The following is a 16,652-nucleotide window of genomic DNA, read 5'->3' as shown; positions in this document are numbered from 1 at the left end:
AAACCAACCGGACTTTGATCGATTGTACCTCGTGCCAGGCGGTCCACCCTCTGTCCACGTGCTCCACAAATGGTCCGATTTGTAGTTTACGTATGGAGGCAATATCTCTCCCGCAGCATTGCCACATACCATTATACTGACAGCGGCTTTGGTTGAATTTTTTATAGCCTCTGGATACTTACATCCACGTTTCATTAGAACTTTTTTCTTGCTCGGTTCGTCAACAAGGTTGGTCTCGTCGTAATTGTAAATATGTTGAGGTAAGACACCGTGAATTTCTGTCTGTAATTGGTTAAAAAACGCGATGATCTGCTCTTCATTCACAGCGGCTCTTACTCTCTTTATGTTACTACAGAACCTTTGCGACAGTTCGTTTTTGTGGCGTTTTAGAAAGATACTAGCCCAAGTTTTGCCCGGCAAATTATTTTTGAATGCGTCAACTTTACGCCCTGTTTTGTCGAGATACATTTTCACAATACATCTCATATCAAAAAGTGTTAGGTACCTAATTTAGAATTTCTTAAGTTCTTTTTCATCACACCCGCACTTTAAATGTGCTATTGCACGGAGGCGGAGCGTGAGTTATAGAAAAATCGTTCTCCCAAGGGAATAATGAAATTTCTTGTACGTACTTAACTTTTTTACGCCTATTTATATATTTATTACAATGCGAGTGTGATGAAAAACATTGTGTGTAACTCGGGGAGTATGAATATTACTAACTCGAGTCTTTAAATCGCTCCGGCAAGCCGTCGCGATTTAACTTACTCTCGTTAGTAATATTCAACTTCCTCCCCTTGTTGCACAATGTACTATTAAACACCTACCTACTTTTCAAGGACATACAGGGCAATTTCATAATCTTAGGGATTATTCGGGAATCAACAATAGCAAACAATAGCATTTACTAGGTGAGTTTGTAATACTTAATTGGAATTATTGCTACACAATACAAAGTCAACTTCAGCCACTGACTAACTGTGCCAATCAATGTCCCGCGTTACTTAGTCAAATAAAAATATGTAAATTAATAGGTATGCAAGGAAGGTGACGAAATTATGAATAAATTGATTTTTTCAAGGAAAGAGAGAACAAGATTCATTTATTTATATACATAAAACAGTTACAGTCAAGCAGAATCTGTCTTGCTATTAAAATCTCGTAAAAAATTCCTTAAATTAGTACTAAAATTAGATACTCAGATATAGTATAGTAAACAGTTTAAATTACGTAGGTGTAGGTTAGGTTAGTAATTTTGTTTCTTATTTTCAAGTAGGTTTTGCCATTACATACCAAAACAATCGGCAGTATCAACTTTAGTCAACTTGTACAAAGTTTTTCCGATCGAGTATAAAATGTTGTTCGACTGATCAAACGTCATAGCGTCGGGAGCTATGTTTGAGACGCGTTTTAACGTAGACTGGGAAAGATCTTCACTTAAATATACTTTATATATCCCATCTATATGCCAGGCGTACGCTACTCCTTTACCATCAACAGTCAGGCCTCTGAAGAATCGGTCTAATGACAGTCTGACATCATCATGCGACTTATCAGAGAATGAAATAAATAATCCAGTATCAATTAAATACACAATATTGTACATATTATCCAGAACAAAATTATCTATCTTTTTACCACTTAAATTAGTGAGATAATACCCGAACTTGGGCAAGTAATGATATATTCCTGTACGTTCAGCAGCAGTAAAATATACATAGTCCTTTACAAAAATGTTAGTGATTCTTTCCGACGACATACTATAAAATGCTGGTAAACGGCTAACACTATTAATATACCATATACCGTCAGAACCGCCTAGATATACTGATTTCTTATTCTGATTAATATCAAAGGGGCCAAAGTTGAAAGTATAGTTCCAGCCAGAAATTATTCCAGAGTAATCCGTAGCGTGGAGCGATACGTAGCCAACTTTGGAGTATTCTTTATCACTGAACGCAGGCACGAAGGTGTAGTAGAGAACGTTAGTGGCCTTCATGATCCTCATTCTCTTGACGACGGGGTCTTCGCCGAAGGGGGCGGGGAGGTCGAACAACTCGCTCTGGTTGTAGCAGACGTTGTCGATTTTGATACAGGTGTGACAATATTCATTTTTGTTAACTTTGCTTAGGTTGATGAACTTGGTGACCGTTGTCCGCGGGCCCAGCAAAGAGGAAGCTGGAATGTTTAAGCTGAGAATTAGCTTTGTTACAAAGTAGATTGTTTTGGAATCGTAAAAAATACCTACTAGGTATGGCAGTCAGGTTAAATATTTGTCATTACCTATTACTTATTGAAAGTAATTATGATTTATGACCTTAATTCAGAAATACGTCTGCTCGAACATATTTATTCATCTGTGCTATATCATACCAGTAGTTGAGTAAAAGATAATTACGGTAAGTAATTAAGTAAAGTGCGTAAGGTCAATATTTTTTAATTTTTTCTAAAGATATTATGAGCATTCGCGTATTGGGTGGTCGACAATCGGAAGATCGCGGGTCACTTCTGGTGCTGTAGCCGAATGGCATTTCTGCGACGCGAAACGAAAACGAAACGCCGCGAAAGGTAGTCTACATAGTTTTGTGGAGCAACGCATAATTGTTATTTTGTATTTTTTGAGTTAAATAAACAAATAAATAAATAAAAAGTGTCTGGAAGAGGGGCCCATGCTCAGCAGTGGACGATAAAGGGTTGATATGTATAATGATGATGACGAGATAAAAATGCTTACCAGGTCTCCATACTGTTTGAAGCACCAGAGTGGCAAATACCAACGACAGTCCACGACAGTCCATGCTGCAATTTTAAATGTGTCCTCCAAATTGTATTTGCCAATTTATACTTCATTAATTAGCGAATTTAAACAGTATCATAATCAATACCGCAAAACACAGCACAGTATCAGAATCAATTTCTACTGAAATATTATAATGATCATTTAATATTCATTTTCAAATAATTGATAGGTAGGTATCTGATAAGGTATCAAATACTCGGAAATTGCTTAAAACGAAATACTTAAATAAAGTACCTACTATTAACTAATACCGCTGCGTCGAGGGGAAGCGTGACTTATTTACACGTCGGTGGTAAACAAGCATATGGCCCGCCTAATGGTTAACAGTCACCGTAGTGCCGTGGTATGCGTAGACATTTGCAACGCCAGAGTTGACGCCAGAGGTGCGCATAACGTGGTCTACCCTTTAAATTCCTCTTTTTTCAAAAAAACCCATATTGTATTATAGACCCTCGGGAAAACTTGGGAACAATGCGCGACCATTTTAGGTCCTTAGAATTAAAGATTTACTACCGATTTTGAGTTTGGGAACTTTGATATTGTCGACGATTCACATAGCACGACTTTAGACTCATTCGAAGGTACCAATCTAGTGTCCAATACCATACTCCCTAATATGGCTGTACCTTGGAACTGTAAGACAACAGTTTTCGCTCAGTAAATAGTAGCTAAATTAAATTTTCTCAATCTTTTCTCAATATCCGACAAGTTTTTCACGACTCTCTAGCATCTCAGGACATGAGATGTTGGTATAACCTGTAGAATAGGGATCGACAGAACCATGGTCTACGAATTCATAGTAAGTAATCAATCCCGTTGATCTATCAACCGCCGTTGTCGTTGTCTACGTGTTTTTGTTGCGCATCAATAATAGCGTTGGGGATAGCACAGATCCTTGCGGAACGCCAACGTTCATTTCTCTGCTCTCCGATCAACTTCAGTCTACTCCGGCTTGATACGTTTGTCAGATAAAAGCTAGTCAGGTAAGGATAAAAAGGAAGGGAAGGGGGACATGTTAAACTGGTAGGATGAAGAAGAGAGAAACAAAACAATGGAGTATATATTGCAGTTGTACGTCAACCAATTGGAACCCTAGGCCACTCTACAACCATGTCAAAATGACAAGCAGTAAGAGATTTCTTACAATCTGATTTACAGTGGTCTAGGGTTCCAATTGGTTGACTGTAAGTACGAAAATAATGTATTTAATGCAAATTATTTGGTTACTCTTCAACTTGAATTACCTGCCAAAACACTTACTCGTAGCGACTTTAGTCAACTTATACAATTTTTTTCCAATCGTATACAATATGTTATTCGACTCATCAAACGTCATAGCGTCGGGAGCTATAATTGTAACACGTTTCAGTGTAGACTCGGAATGAGTGTTGCTTACAGTCACTTTATATATCCCATCTTCATGCCAGGCGTATACTGCTCCATTCACATCAACAGTCAAACCTCTAATCCAACCTTCATTTGATAATTTTACATCTTCTTTATTATTACTATGAAATGAGATAAACAATCCAGTATCATTTAAATACACAATATTATACCCGACATCGAAAACAAAATTATATATCGTCTTATCTACAACTTTAATGATATTATATTCGTCAATGTATTTTAATATTCCTTTTTGTTGGGATGTAGTGAAATAGATAAAGTCCTTTATAAAAATGTTAGTGATGAAATTTAACATCGCAGCAAAATATCTTGGAACATATCTGGTATCATCAACAACCCATATGCCTTCGGAACCACCTAGATATACTTTTTTTTCTTTCTGATTTATATCAAAGGGTCCAAAGTTGTATTGCCAGCCAGGGATGACGCCAAATAATTTTGTGTTGTTTAAAGATGTGAAGCCCACTTTGGAGTATTCTTTGTCACTGAGGGTTGGTTCAAAGTTGTAGTATAAGACGTTAGTGGCCTTCATGATAGCCATTCTCTTCACTACGGGATCTTCGCTAAAAGGGGCGGGTAGCTCAAACAGGTAGCTGTGGTTATAGCAGATGTTGTCGATTTTAACGCAGGAGTAGCAATATTTACTCTCATTCAGATCGTTTTGGACGACGTTATCAGTAGCCCTTGTTCGTGGGCCCAGAACTGTGGAGAAGGCTGAAAAGTGAGAGAAAAATGTTAATCAATTGATAATAGTGAATGATGATATACGTAGGTTAGGTAATTTATAATTTGCGCTAGCTCTGATGAGGGGGTTCATTTCACGAAGACGACTATGTAATGGTGCGTGTCGCCTTGTGGAAAAAGGAAAACCGGGGAACAAAACTCAATTTTTCTGCATGCTACTAGAGAAGACATTATATATTTATAATAATTGAAAGGGGATTAAAAACGATTCAGTTTAAAAATTAATACCTGCCTAAAAGTAAATAATGAAGTACGAGTAAGTATATTGAACTAAGAAGTAAATAATAGCTTACCAAAGCCCCATAATGCTTGAAGCACTAGAATGGCAACAACCAGCGGTAGCGTACGATCCATGGTGACACACTTCGAAATGTTCCATTCCATTTTTTTCGCCAATTGGAATCTTCATTAGTATAAATTATTTTAATCAGCTTCAATATAATGATTAATAATAATTCGTATTTGATAAAGTGCCAGACTTTAAAATTGGAAACCAATCTGAAACATTAGGCACTTGTTCCACCAAGAGCGAGAAAAGAGACACGTACATATTAATAGTTACGAATGTCTGGGTCATGAAACATTTAAATTTTGCACGTAATTATTGTAAACAGAATTTTTAAAATGTAGACACACAACTGGCTCTATCTCATCAACGGAAATGGAAAACAGACACCTTTTCTAACAATGCGAGTTGTACTCGCGTTGCAAGGGTTCCGTACACTACAAGAAGGGCTTAAGCGCCTTCTTTTTAGTAGGAACTTAAGTCATTTTTGCGAATAATCGATATTTTGAACAAAACGAAACAGAAATGAGTTTATATGTAATATTCAAACGCACTCACACAATTTCAAGAGATTTGGTAACTCCTTGCAGCGGCAGTGAGTGAAATTCGTAATCTGAGTATTTTTCTTTAAAGTCCGACTTACGCTTTACTGTAGATTTCTAATAGGTTTTCCTGTAATCTATAGATTGAAAACTATCTCGTGAAAATTTTACGCTTAGTAGTTTCGGAGATAAGGGGGGAGCGGGGGGGGTCATTTTTTGCCTATTTTCTGAAATTACTTGAAAATTACTTTACTAAAAATTATTTAATTTTTTTTTTTTTAAATACTTATAAAAAGCTCTTTCATTTGATATGTAACACAATATAGTTCTAGAAACTTTGATTTTTAATTTTCCCTTTTACCCCCCAAAAGTGGCCCCTATAATTGAATTTTCTTAATTTTTTTTTAAATTACATGTCCGTCTTTGGGTCACAGGTTTAGGTGTGTGCCAAATTTCAAGTTAATCGGTAGTTTCGGAGAAAATTGGCTGTGACAACGGACAGACAGACACACGAGTGATCCTATAAGGGTTCAGTTTTTCCTGTACCCTAAAAACAGCCTAGTTGATAAAAAGTAAAACAGGTGTGTGATATTCAAAATTGATAGCAATTATTCAAAAAACTAAACATTCCTACAAAAGGTATTTCATTGTTATTTCGATTCAGAGATCTAGTTTCGTTGGTTGCGATCAATTTTTCCATGGCTTCCTTCAGTTCTCTGATTTCAACACCGGTTAGTGATAAAGATTTTCTCTTTCAGAAAATACTATGAGAATTGCTGTCGAGCTTTACGTATTTAGTCATATAATTATGGAGGAAGTAAAGACAAAAAAGCAACATCTAAGATAGGTACATTTATTTCAAAATAACTGAAGACAAAAGGTTCTTTTAATGGTTCAAAGTAAAATATACAGCATTACAGTAAGTAAATAAAATCAGGTATAAATATATTCAGATAGAACAAAATAAAGTAGAAGTCTACGTAATCTTATGAGTTGAGTTACCCTTACTCATGAACTCGAATTACCGACCAAAACACTTACTGGTAGCAACTTTAGTCAACTTGTACAACTTTTTCTTTACCGAATATAGGATGTTGTTTGATTCATCAAACGTCATTGCATCAGGAGCTATACCTGTTACACGTTTCAATGTAGTCTCAGAAGGAGTATTGCCTACACTAACTTTATTTATTCCATTTACAGCATGCCAGGCGTATACTGTTCCTTTCATATCGACAGTCAAACCTTTAAACCAACGTTCCGATGATAATTTTACTTCTTCCTGGTTAATATTGTGAAAGGAGATAAATAATCCAGTATCGTTTACAAATACGATGTTCAATTCGTCATCCAGAACAAATGTATGTATTTTTTGGTCCATTAAATAAAAAGATAAAGTAGCGTCCCTATATTTAAAAATGCCATTACGATTTGCTGCTGTAAAGTACAAATAATCTTTTACTACAACATTTGTGATGAGATTCGTTTTCGCCATAAAATATTTTGGAAAATAGTTGGTATCGTCAACAACCCATATTCCATCGGAACCACCTAGGTATACTTTTTTTTCTTTGTGGTCTATATCAAAGGGACCAAAGTTGTGAGAATGCCAGCCAGATATGACGCCATAGAATTCCGGATAGTATAAGGAAACGTAGGCGACTTTGGAGTATTCTTCATCGCTGAACTTCGGTTCGAAGGTGTAGTATAGAACGTTAGTTAAGTTCATGGTGCCCATTCTTTTAACAACGGGGTAGTGTTCAGCAAAGGGGGCTGGAAACTCGAGCAAGTAGGTGTGGTTGTAGCAAATGTTGTCAATTTTAATGCAAGAGAAGCAATATTTGTTCTCTTTTATTTGTTGGTCGAGGACCTTTGGGACGGTGCGCGGGCCCAGCAGAGACGAGAATGCTAGAATGCAAAAGTTAAATATTAGTTTCGGTAAATGTGTAGTAGATAATGACAATGACTCGTAATGAAAGAATCGAGGATAAAGTCATTTGAATTATAATATAGTAAGCTATTTCTATTCTAAAATATTATCTATATATTTCAGACTAAGGGCCAGTTGCATCAACCACATTTGACAGACACATCATCGTCACGCAGCAGACGTCTATGGAACTTCCCATACAATAAAATTTAACGAACGCTTTAACGTTGACAGACGGTTTCGTGCAACAGACCCTAAATGTCTACACGTGATTAAACATTTGCATTTCTAGTCCGACTTAAGAGCGCTATGACAAAAAAAGGCGATATATTGTAAAATGCACAATATTTATCGACAAAATTGTACACTTTACTCATACTAAAAGACAGTGAAAGTACTTGTTTCAGTTAGAACATCTTATTAACTGTCGGTTAATTAAAAAACATATGGAAAAAAAAGCTTTTTCAATTAGTAATGATTGTTTTCCTGATGCTCGTTTAGGAAAAACCGCGTGAAGCACAGAATTCGGAGCTCTTATTATCTACAATTTGATAAGCTCACTCTCATAAATGAGGTAAATTTAAGTTCTAAATATCTTGTACTTAAGGCCCATTAAACAATATTTATCATTTAATCCTTTGAAATTGAGAAATTGAAAGTAAAACGAACTCAATTTTGTCTTGAAAATACATTGAAACAAGTGATCATTTCTCCGAAAATCTACATGTTATCGAAGTTATTTTAGTATATAAATAATCTGTACAATCTGCTTAAATTGCTGTTATCCATTTGTCGTTATAATATTATATAATGATTTTTTGCCAATTTTTTGAAAACTAGCCTTCCTGTCGCTATTTGACCGGCGACGGACGCCTGCGATTTCAGTGCCGCGCCGGAGCTCGTAGAGGTGAGACGTATGTCACTTCGCTCTCCGAGTTTTGATCGCAAACGTCGAGAATATTTATCGTTGTGTGGGTCGGACGCCTTGTTTATACACAGGCTATCCTCGCATTGTGTGTGTGTAAACAGCGACCAACGAATTTGATCCTAGATCCGTAAATATTTGCTTTTGTAATATTTTGTTATGTTTGAATGTTAAAGTATTACAACGTTATGATGATAAATATGTAAAAATACAATACGGTCAAGATGATAAGACACATCAAGATGGTACTCGGGATCTGATGATGGAGCCAGAAGGTGGTCACCAGTACCAGTGAACCATGTAAGTAAACGACTTCGTGTTTAGGCTCGTTGGGTTCGTCTCAACAAGACCTTTGACAAGAGGTGGTACTCAGGGTCTGATGATGGAGCCAGATGGTGGTCACCAGTACCAATGAACCATATAACTAAACCCAGAGATGGGGAGATCGTAATCGATTCCGGATTACACGATTACTTGATTTTACTTTGTAATCCACTACTGGGTGTCAGATTACTTGTAATGTAATCAAGTGAAACGGTAAATTACCATTACATGTAAAGGAATCACTAATCATCTATACAATAATTACTATTACCAATAATTCGGAATCATAGTCGATTCAAAATAACTGAAATTATTGACTTGATTACTTTCAGATTACAAATATGTATCAGATTGCTGACTGTCACTTTGACACAAAAGTCATCATGGGTGTCGTAAAATAGGTTTTAGGGGGTGCTGATTCCAAAATTAATGACCAATGTGGAATCTGACATTGCTGACTGTCACTTTGACACAAAAGTCGTCATGGGTGTCGTAAAATAGGTTTTAGGGGGTGCTGATTCCAAAATTAATAACCAATGTTCAATCTGACGTTGCTGACTGGCACTCTGACACAAAAGTCGTCATTGGTGTCGTAAAATAGGTTTTAGGGGGTGCTGATTCCAAAATTAATGACCAATTTGGAATCTGACATTGCTGACTGTCACTTTGACACAAAAGTCGTCATGGGTGTCGTAAAATAGGTTTTAGGGGGTGCTGATTCCAAAATTAATGACCAATGTGGAATCTGACATTGCTGACTGTCACTTTGACACAAAAGTCGTCATGGGTGTCGTAAAATAGGTTTTAGGGGGTGCTGATTCCAAACTTAATGACCAATGTGGAATCTGACATTGCTGACTGTCACTTTGACACAAAAGTCGTCATGGGTGTCGTAAAATAGGTTTTAGGGGGTGCTGATTCCAAAATTAATGACCAATGTTCAATCTGACATTGCTGACTGTCACTCTGACACAAAAGTCGTCATGGGTGTCGTAAAATAGGTTTTAGGGGGTGCTAATTCCAAAATTAATGACCAATTTGGAATCTGACATAGCTGACTGTCACTTTGACACAAAAGTCGTCATGGGTGTCGTAAAATAGGTTTTAGGGGGTGCTGATTCCAAAATTAATGACCAATGTGGAATCTGACATTGCTGACTGTCACTTTGACACAAAAGTCGTCATGGGTGTCGTAAAATAGGTTTTAGGGGGTGCTGATTCCAAAATTAATGACCAATGTTCAATCTGACGTTGCTGACTGTCACTCTGACACAAAAGTCGTCATGGGTGTCGTAAAATAGGTTTTAGGGGGTGCTGATTCCAAAATTAATGACCAATTTGGAATCTGACATTGCTGACTGTCACTTTGACACAAAAGTCGTCATGGGTGTCGTCAAATAGGTATCCGAGGGTGTTTGAAAACTAATGACCAATTTGGAATCTGACACTGTTGACTGTCACTTTGACACAAAAGTGATCATGGGTGTCTTCAAATAGGTTTTCATGGGTACTGATCTCAATATTAATGATCAATTTGGAATCTGATATTGCTGACTGTCACTTTGACATAAAAGTCGTTATGGGTGTCGTCAAATAGGTTTCCAGGGGTACTGTGCAATGTCAGGTTCCAAATCGGTCATGACTTTTTAAATCACTTCATAAATTTTGGAATCAGTACCCCCTAAAAACTATTTGACTCACAGAATTATAATTAAACCAGAATGAGTAGTTAGGCCAAAAAGTGTGTCCACATGAGAGGTTAAAGTTGGGGCTGGTGTCCCTCTCGCACTTATTACCACTATCAAAATCATTTGAATGACGTCATCACTGTCATCATTTGGGGATACCAGTCAATATTCAAAGTTACTACCAAATCTACTAATACCCAATTGAAGGTTTTTAATAATTGCGCAATTTTTTGGTTTTATGGCTTCATAATAATGACTTACCAATTCGTTACAAGGTATTAATATCCTTGCCTCGATATAATACGAAAATAATTTAAGAAGTTTATAAACTTAGTTATCATACAGGTAAAAATACTACTACTATAGTAATTTTTTAACACTGGTCACACGTGCGAGAGGGACACCAGCCCCAACTTTGACCCTCTCATGTGGACACACTTTTGCTAGTCTGTCAAGAACGCCTTTATGCGCCAGTGATAAGGTTCAATTTAGTATGGCAAAAAAAGTGTGAGCTCAGTCCCTATTGTAGGTCGATGATTTGACTACACCCATGATTCCTTTTGTGTCAAAATGACAATTAGCACTGTGAGATTCCAAAATAGTTATTAATTTTAGAATCAGCACCCCGGAAACCTTTTTGACGACACCTATGACGACTTTTGTGTCAAAGTGACAGTCAGCAATGTCAAGATTCCAAATCGGTCATTAATTTTCAAATCAGCACCTCCGGAAACCTATTTGACGACACCCATGACGACTTTTGTGTCAAAGTGACAGTCAGCAATGTTAGATTCCACATTGGTCATTATTTTTGGAATCAGCACTCCCTAAAACCTATTTTACGACACCCATGATGACTTTTGTGTCAAAGTGGCAGTCGGCAATGTTAGATTCCATATTGGTCATTAATTTTGGAATCAGCACCCCCTAAAACCAATTTTACGACACCCATGACGACTTTTGTGTCAAAGTGACAGTCAGCAATGTCAGATTCCACATTGTTCATTAATTTTGGAATCAGCACCCCCGCAAACCTATTTGACGACTCCCATGACGACTTTTGTGTCAAAGTGACAGTCAGCAATGTCAGATTTCACATTGGTCATTAATTTTGGAATCAGCACCCCCTAAAACCTATTTTATGACACCCATGACGACTTTTGTGTCAAAGTGACAGTCAGCAATGTCAGATTCCAAATCGGTCATTAATTTTTAAATCAGCACACCCGAAAACCTATACTCGTGGTATATGCACTTGAAATGTGAAAGTGAAAATGCTGGAATGACATGTAAACCAAAAACAATTTGAGTGACATATAGAAGTAAAGTAATAAGCCTGGAATCGAAGTAAAGTGGAATTCAGATTACTTAAGTACTTGATTACCGAGGAATCCATATTACAGGAATCTATATTATACCGATTCCAAAGGAATGGATTACAGAGGTAATCATAATACAGCATTACAGTAATTTTCATATAACAAAAGCAAATATTTGGGATGGGATCTACTTTTATAATTAATTTTAACATAATTGATATTATTTTGCGCTACATTCTAGTATTTTCGTACAAAATAATGTTTATTAGAAATCAAAAGTTTATATCGAGATAGTAGATTGTGGTTGTTATCAAAATTCCATAGAAAGGATCAAGATTGTTTTGTCCATTATTGTAGTGCGAGCGAGTGATAAGACGTGCTAGAAAGGGTCGGCATATTGGGCTCGCGCGGCGGGTAAAATACCTAATTTCGCCCGACGCCGAAATGTTATAACGCTCTTAAAAAAACACACACACAATTTTAAACTACATAAAAACTAGACACCTCCTAGTGAGTATTATATAATCTTTGCTAGACACTGAGTGCAAGCAGTCTCCGCTAGCAGATGACTATCTAGCACCGTATACCCGTATAGGCCAATAGGCTCTAAATTTAAAAAAAAAATAGCTTACCAAGGCCCCACGACGCTTGAAGCACCAGAGTGGTGAAAACGACATGCAGTGTAGCCATGTTAGTGGCGTTAATTGAAATGCGACATCCCGACTACTTTAAATAAAAAAGCGCATTTGCTTAATTGTGTTTATCAATTAATATAATATAAGTACATAAAAAAATCGATAAGGTATTTTAAAAAGGCCATGATCATTTAACTCGCGCACAGAAAGTTCCGTACACTGACATTTTATGCCTATTGAAACACGAAAAACTTTTGTCAGACCTAACTAAAAAAAATATTAAATACACAATACTAGCTTAGCTAGTAGGTATTTAATATTGTTCTTCTCTCGAAACTTTTTCCAAATCTAGTACTTTATCAATTCTCTAATATTTTTAATCAATATTATGTACATATATATTTTACTGATAAAAATAACTAAAGGAGTAATACCTAAAATGTTTATCAACTTTATTAAAATTGTACCTACCTTGTTAATTTAAATTTGTTTTTGCAATTTCTGCCAACACTGATTATTATTTGCTTAATTAAAAAGGGTATAAATTGGGAAATTTATGTTGATGGTACATTTTAAAGAGTGTCGCCATGGGTCGTACACTGCCGGTGATTTTTGCCACTTTAGTGCTTCAAGCACTATGGAGCTCTGGTAAGCAATTCAAATCTAACTATTATGTATGTTTGAACATAGCCGGATTTTTTCATCTACCTACCTAATCGTAAAAAAAATTATAGACCTTTAGTTCCACCATGCTGCAAAGAAAGTTTTACAAAATGTACGATGTCTTAATAATAAATACCTAATTGTAAGTAAATAGTACATCACGATACAATTTAAGTGCATAAAAAAGGAAGTTCGAAACGAGTGGCGATAAATTAAAACACGACCGAAGGGTGTTTTAAATCGACACGAGTTACGAATTTCCTTTTCGCACGTGTACCTATCGTACGACGTTTTTCAGTACACATGAGCCTCCGAACTTTCGACATGGCATATAATGAACCACTTCTCACACTAGTGCATAAAAAAAACACCATCGGTTCTGAAAACTATATATATATACAGGATGATTCATGAGTCGTGAGCAGGAGTGAACAGGGTACTGGGCAGGGTCACGCTGAGCAACTTTCATAATGGGGCAACACTGAATTGTGATCATTTTTCTTAACTATGACTTAATTGATAAGTACTTAATTGATAGCTAATTATCAATTCAGCAATTCCCGTCAACTTTGTACAATGCCACGTCAGCAAATTTTAATTGATCCTATTTTGTTACCAACACTTAGTAATATAATTCGACTTTCGTAAGATATATACAGGATAATTGTTATAATTAAGAAAATATAGATACTAGAGAACCTTAATGACGAAATAAAACTTAATAAAATCTCAATTAATCAACAAAATCTTGGTAACAAAATAGGAATTAATAAAAATAAATTTAACTTTTCCCTTAATTTTTGTACAAAGTTGACGGGAATTGCTGAATTACGTTCTAATTATGACTTAATTGATGATTAACTATCAATTAAGTCATAGTTAAGAAAAAAAAATCACAATTTAGTGTTGCCCCATTATGAAAGTTGCTCAGTGTGACCCTCCCCAGTACCCTGTTCACTCCTGCTCACGACTCATGAATCATCCTGTATATATATATATAAATATAACTTCCTATAAATATACAAAGATCAGGGTTTAGGTATTTCCTGTAAAGCGAGCAATAAATTTATCTAATAGGTTCTACTCATAAAACTTAACAATAATTGATCAGCGACTTCTTTTATAAATGCCTTAAGGCGTGAAGTCCATCATTTGTACTTTCTATTGTTAATTTGTGCAATAGAGTTTAAAAAAATAAATAAAATGAAACATTTTCATTGATTCATAATAACAAGTACCTACCTGACTATTAAATAAAATATTTTTGAATATTTTAACTAGACGTTTACTCCTAACGTAAAGATTTTCTTTCGGGTGAAGAAATCCCCTGTCGATTCATGAATAAAAAAAAAGTGTATATACCTAAGTTAACATTAAGTTTTTACTTTCAAGCTTTCTCCTCCCTTCTGGGCCCGCGGCCAGCAGCCACGTACTTCGTCGACCAAGCTGAAGTAGAGGGAAACGAATATTGCCACTCCTGCATCAAAATCGATAACAAATGCTACAACCACACCTTGATGTTCGAGCTCCCAGCGCCCTTCGGCGAACACCCCGTCGTTAAACGAATGGGCATCATGAGAGCTACCAACATTCTATACTACACCTTCGAACCACAATTCAGCGACAAGGAATACTCCAAAGTTGGCTTCGTATCCCTACACTCTACGAGATACTCTGGCGTCGTCTCCGGCTGGCAAACTTACAACTTTGGTCCCTTTGATATCAATCAGAAAGAGAAAAAAGTATATCTAGGTGGCTCCGACGGCATATGGACCGTCAATTCTACCAGCCATATCCCATCCTTTTTTGGCGTGAAAGGTAATCTCATCACTAACGTTGTTGTAAAGGACTACTTATACTTCAGTAAGTCAGATCATCAAGGAATTGTGAAATATGTAAACGGAATGTACGTTGAAGTATTGGGAAATAGATGGATAAGTAATTTTGTCTTGGACAAAACTGTCGCGTATAACATTGTGTATTTGAATGAAACTGGATTGTGGATTTCATTCAATAGTAAGAACCAGAAAGATGTAAGACTATCAACAGAACGGTTTATCAGAGGGTTGACTGTCGATATGAAAGGGGCAGTGTACGCGTGGCATGTAGACGGGATATATAAAGTTGTCGTAGGCAGTCCTCTTTCGCAGTCTACTCTGAAACACGTTGCAAGAATTGCGCCTGATGCAATGGCGTTTGATGAATCAAACAACATCATATATTCGAACGGCAAAACGTTGTATAAGTTGAGTGTAGTTGCTACCAATAAGTGTTGGTAAACAGTTGAAGATTACGTGTTCTGTTACTGAACTTGCTTTGCTGAAAATATGCAATTACCAAGAATTTATTTTATAATTTACGTTACTACTTTTCTTTAATTTGCTATATTTATCCAGTCTACTTTAAGCGTATATGAAATGTAATGTTTCGTTGCTTCCTGTAAAATGCTGTATTGTTTAAAACAAAATAAATGAAGCCTTGTTTTTTGCCTTTAGTTGATGGAAACTTAATTTAATCTCCTATCCAGTCCCACTTCTGTGTTAAGTAATCTAGATTAAGTAGATCAAGACATAAACAATTCGGCCAACCCTGAAATGGTAAAAAAAAATATGTTGAATTATGTCATTAACTTTTTATGCAAAAATATCTAATACCATTATCATCATAAGCGAACATAATAGTAGCTGACTGAATATAGTACCTACGGTACGAACATAAAATAAAGTTTCCGAGAAATTACGATCGTAGAGTAGTATTCACGACATCCCAACATAAAGACTAATATGTATAAGAAAAGTCTCGGCTCGTAAATAAACTACATCGTGATGAATAGTGCCAATCTGCGTCTTCATAACTAGAATAAACTTAGTTGATTACTACTATTACTAGCAATCTCAGTACACTCAACTTCTATATCTTTCATTCAACGTTTTCATATTATTATTAAATCAGTCTTATAGGTATACTAGCTTTTTTAAGCGTCAGAAAGAGACAAAAAGTAGCCTATGTTACTCTCCATCCCTTCAACTATCGCCACTAAAAAATCACGTCAATACGTCGCTCCATTTTGCCGTGAAAGACAGACAAACAAACAGACACACACTTTCCCAGTATGGATTATGTTTAACATAGTTATATGTAGTGCATTATAAATACAAGAGTGGAACAGAGGAGATTTAAAATGAGTAGTCTTAAATTCCCTTCGGTTGATTTTAAATCTGCGCGTTGCATTTTTTTTAATTTTCGACATAGGCACATAAAGTACAGTCACCGGCATACATAAGCGAGGATTTCTGTACCTTGTCGCTTTTAATCGTTTGACAATTTCGTATGATATTTCCAACAAGACGTTAATGTGACAAGGTATAGAAATCATCACGTATTTT

The 16,652-nt window shown here is 36.1% G+C and overlaps 4 protein-coding genes across 4 annotated transcripts; 1 reads left to right on the top strand and 3 right to left on the bottom strand.

The window, feature by feature from the left end:
• Positions 1 to 900: 900 nt before the first annotated feature.
• Positions 901 to 2,896, bottom strand: LOC125235934. Its single transcript, XM_048142577.1, has 2 exons — positions 2,735 to 2,896; positions 901 to 2,178 (listed from the first exon to the last, which is right to left on the bottom strand). Exons 1-2 carry the CDS (start codon positions 2,796 to 2,798, stop codon positions 1,286 to 1,288), a joined length of 957 nt encoding a protein of 318 aa, XP_047998534.1. The 5' UTR covers positions 2,799 to 2,896; the 3' UTR covers positions 901 to 1,285.
• A 1,000-nt stretch (positions 2,897 to 3,896) lies between these two features.
• LOC125236023 lies at positions 3,897 to 5,341 on the bottom strand. The gene is made up of 2 exons (XM_048142707.1): positions 5,248 to 5,341; positions 3,897 to 4,924 (listed from the first exon to the last, which is right to left on the bottom strand). The coding sequence occupies exons 1-2, from the start codon at positions 5,336 to 5,338 to the stop codon at positions 4,041 to 4,043; spliced, it is 975 nt and encodes a 324-aa protein (XP_047998664.1). The 5' UTR covers positions 5,339 to 5,341; the 3' UTR covers positions 3,897 to 4,040.
• Positions 5,342 to 6,612: 1,271 nt separating this feature from the next.
• On the bottom strand, positions 6,613 to 12,745 carry LOC125235922. Its single transcript, XM_048142561.1, has 2 exons — positions 12,601 to 12,745; positions 6,613 to 7,690 (listed from the first exon to the last, which is right to left on the bottom strand). Exons 1-2 carry the CDS (start codon positions 12,656 to 12,658, stop codon positions 6,804 to 6,806), a joined length of 945 nt encoding a protein of 314 aa, XP_047998518.1. The 5' UTR covers positions 12,659 to 12,745; the 3' UTR covers positions 6,613 to 6,803.
• A 362-nt stretch (positions 12,746 to 13,107) lies between these two features.
• Positions 13,108 to 15,760, top strand: LOC125235891 (ommochrome-binding protein-like). The gene is made up of 2 exons (XM_048142519.1): positions 13,108 to 13,251; positions 14,659 to 15,760. Exons 1-2 carry the CDS (start codon positions 13,191 to 13,193, stop codon positions 15,543 to 15,545), a joined length of 948 nt encoding a protein of 315 aa, XP_047998476.1. The 5' UTR covers positions 13,108 to 13,190; the 3' UTR covers positions 15,546 to 15,760.
• The last annotated feature ends 892 nt before the right edge of the window (positions 15,761 to 16,652 follow it).

The sequence above is a fragment of the Leguminivora glycinivorella genome, chromosome 18 (genome assembly GCF_023078275.1).
Source record: "Leguminivora glycinivorella isolate SPB_JAAS2020 chromosome 18, LegGlyc_1.1, whole genome shotgun sequence".
NCBI classification, from domain to species: domain Eukaryota; kingdom Metazoa; phylum Arthropoda; class Insecta; order Lepidoptera; family Tortricidae; genus Leguminivora; species Leguminivora glycinivorella.
The sequence above is the reverse complement of the archived record's forward strand: the minus strand, read 5'-3'. Positions and strand labels throughout refer to the sequence as shown.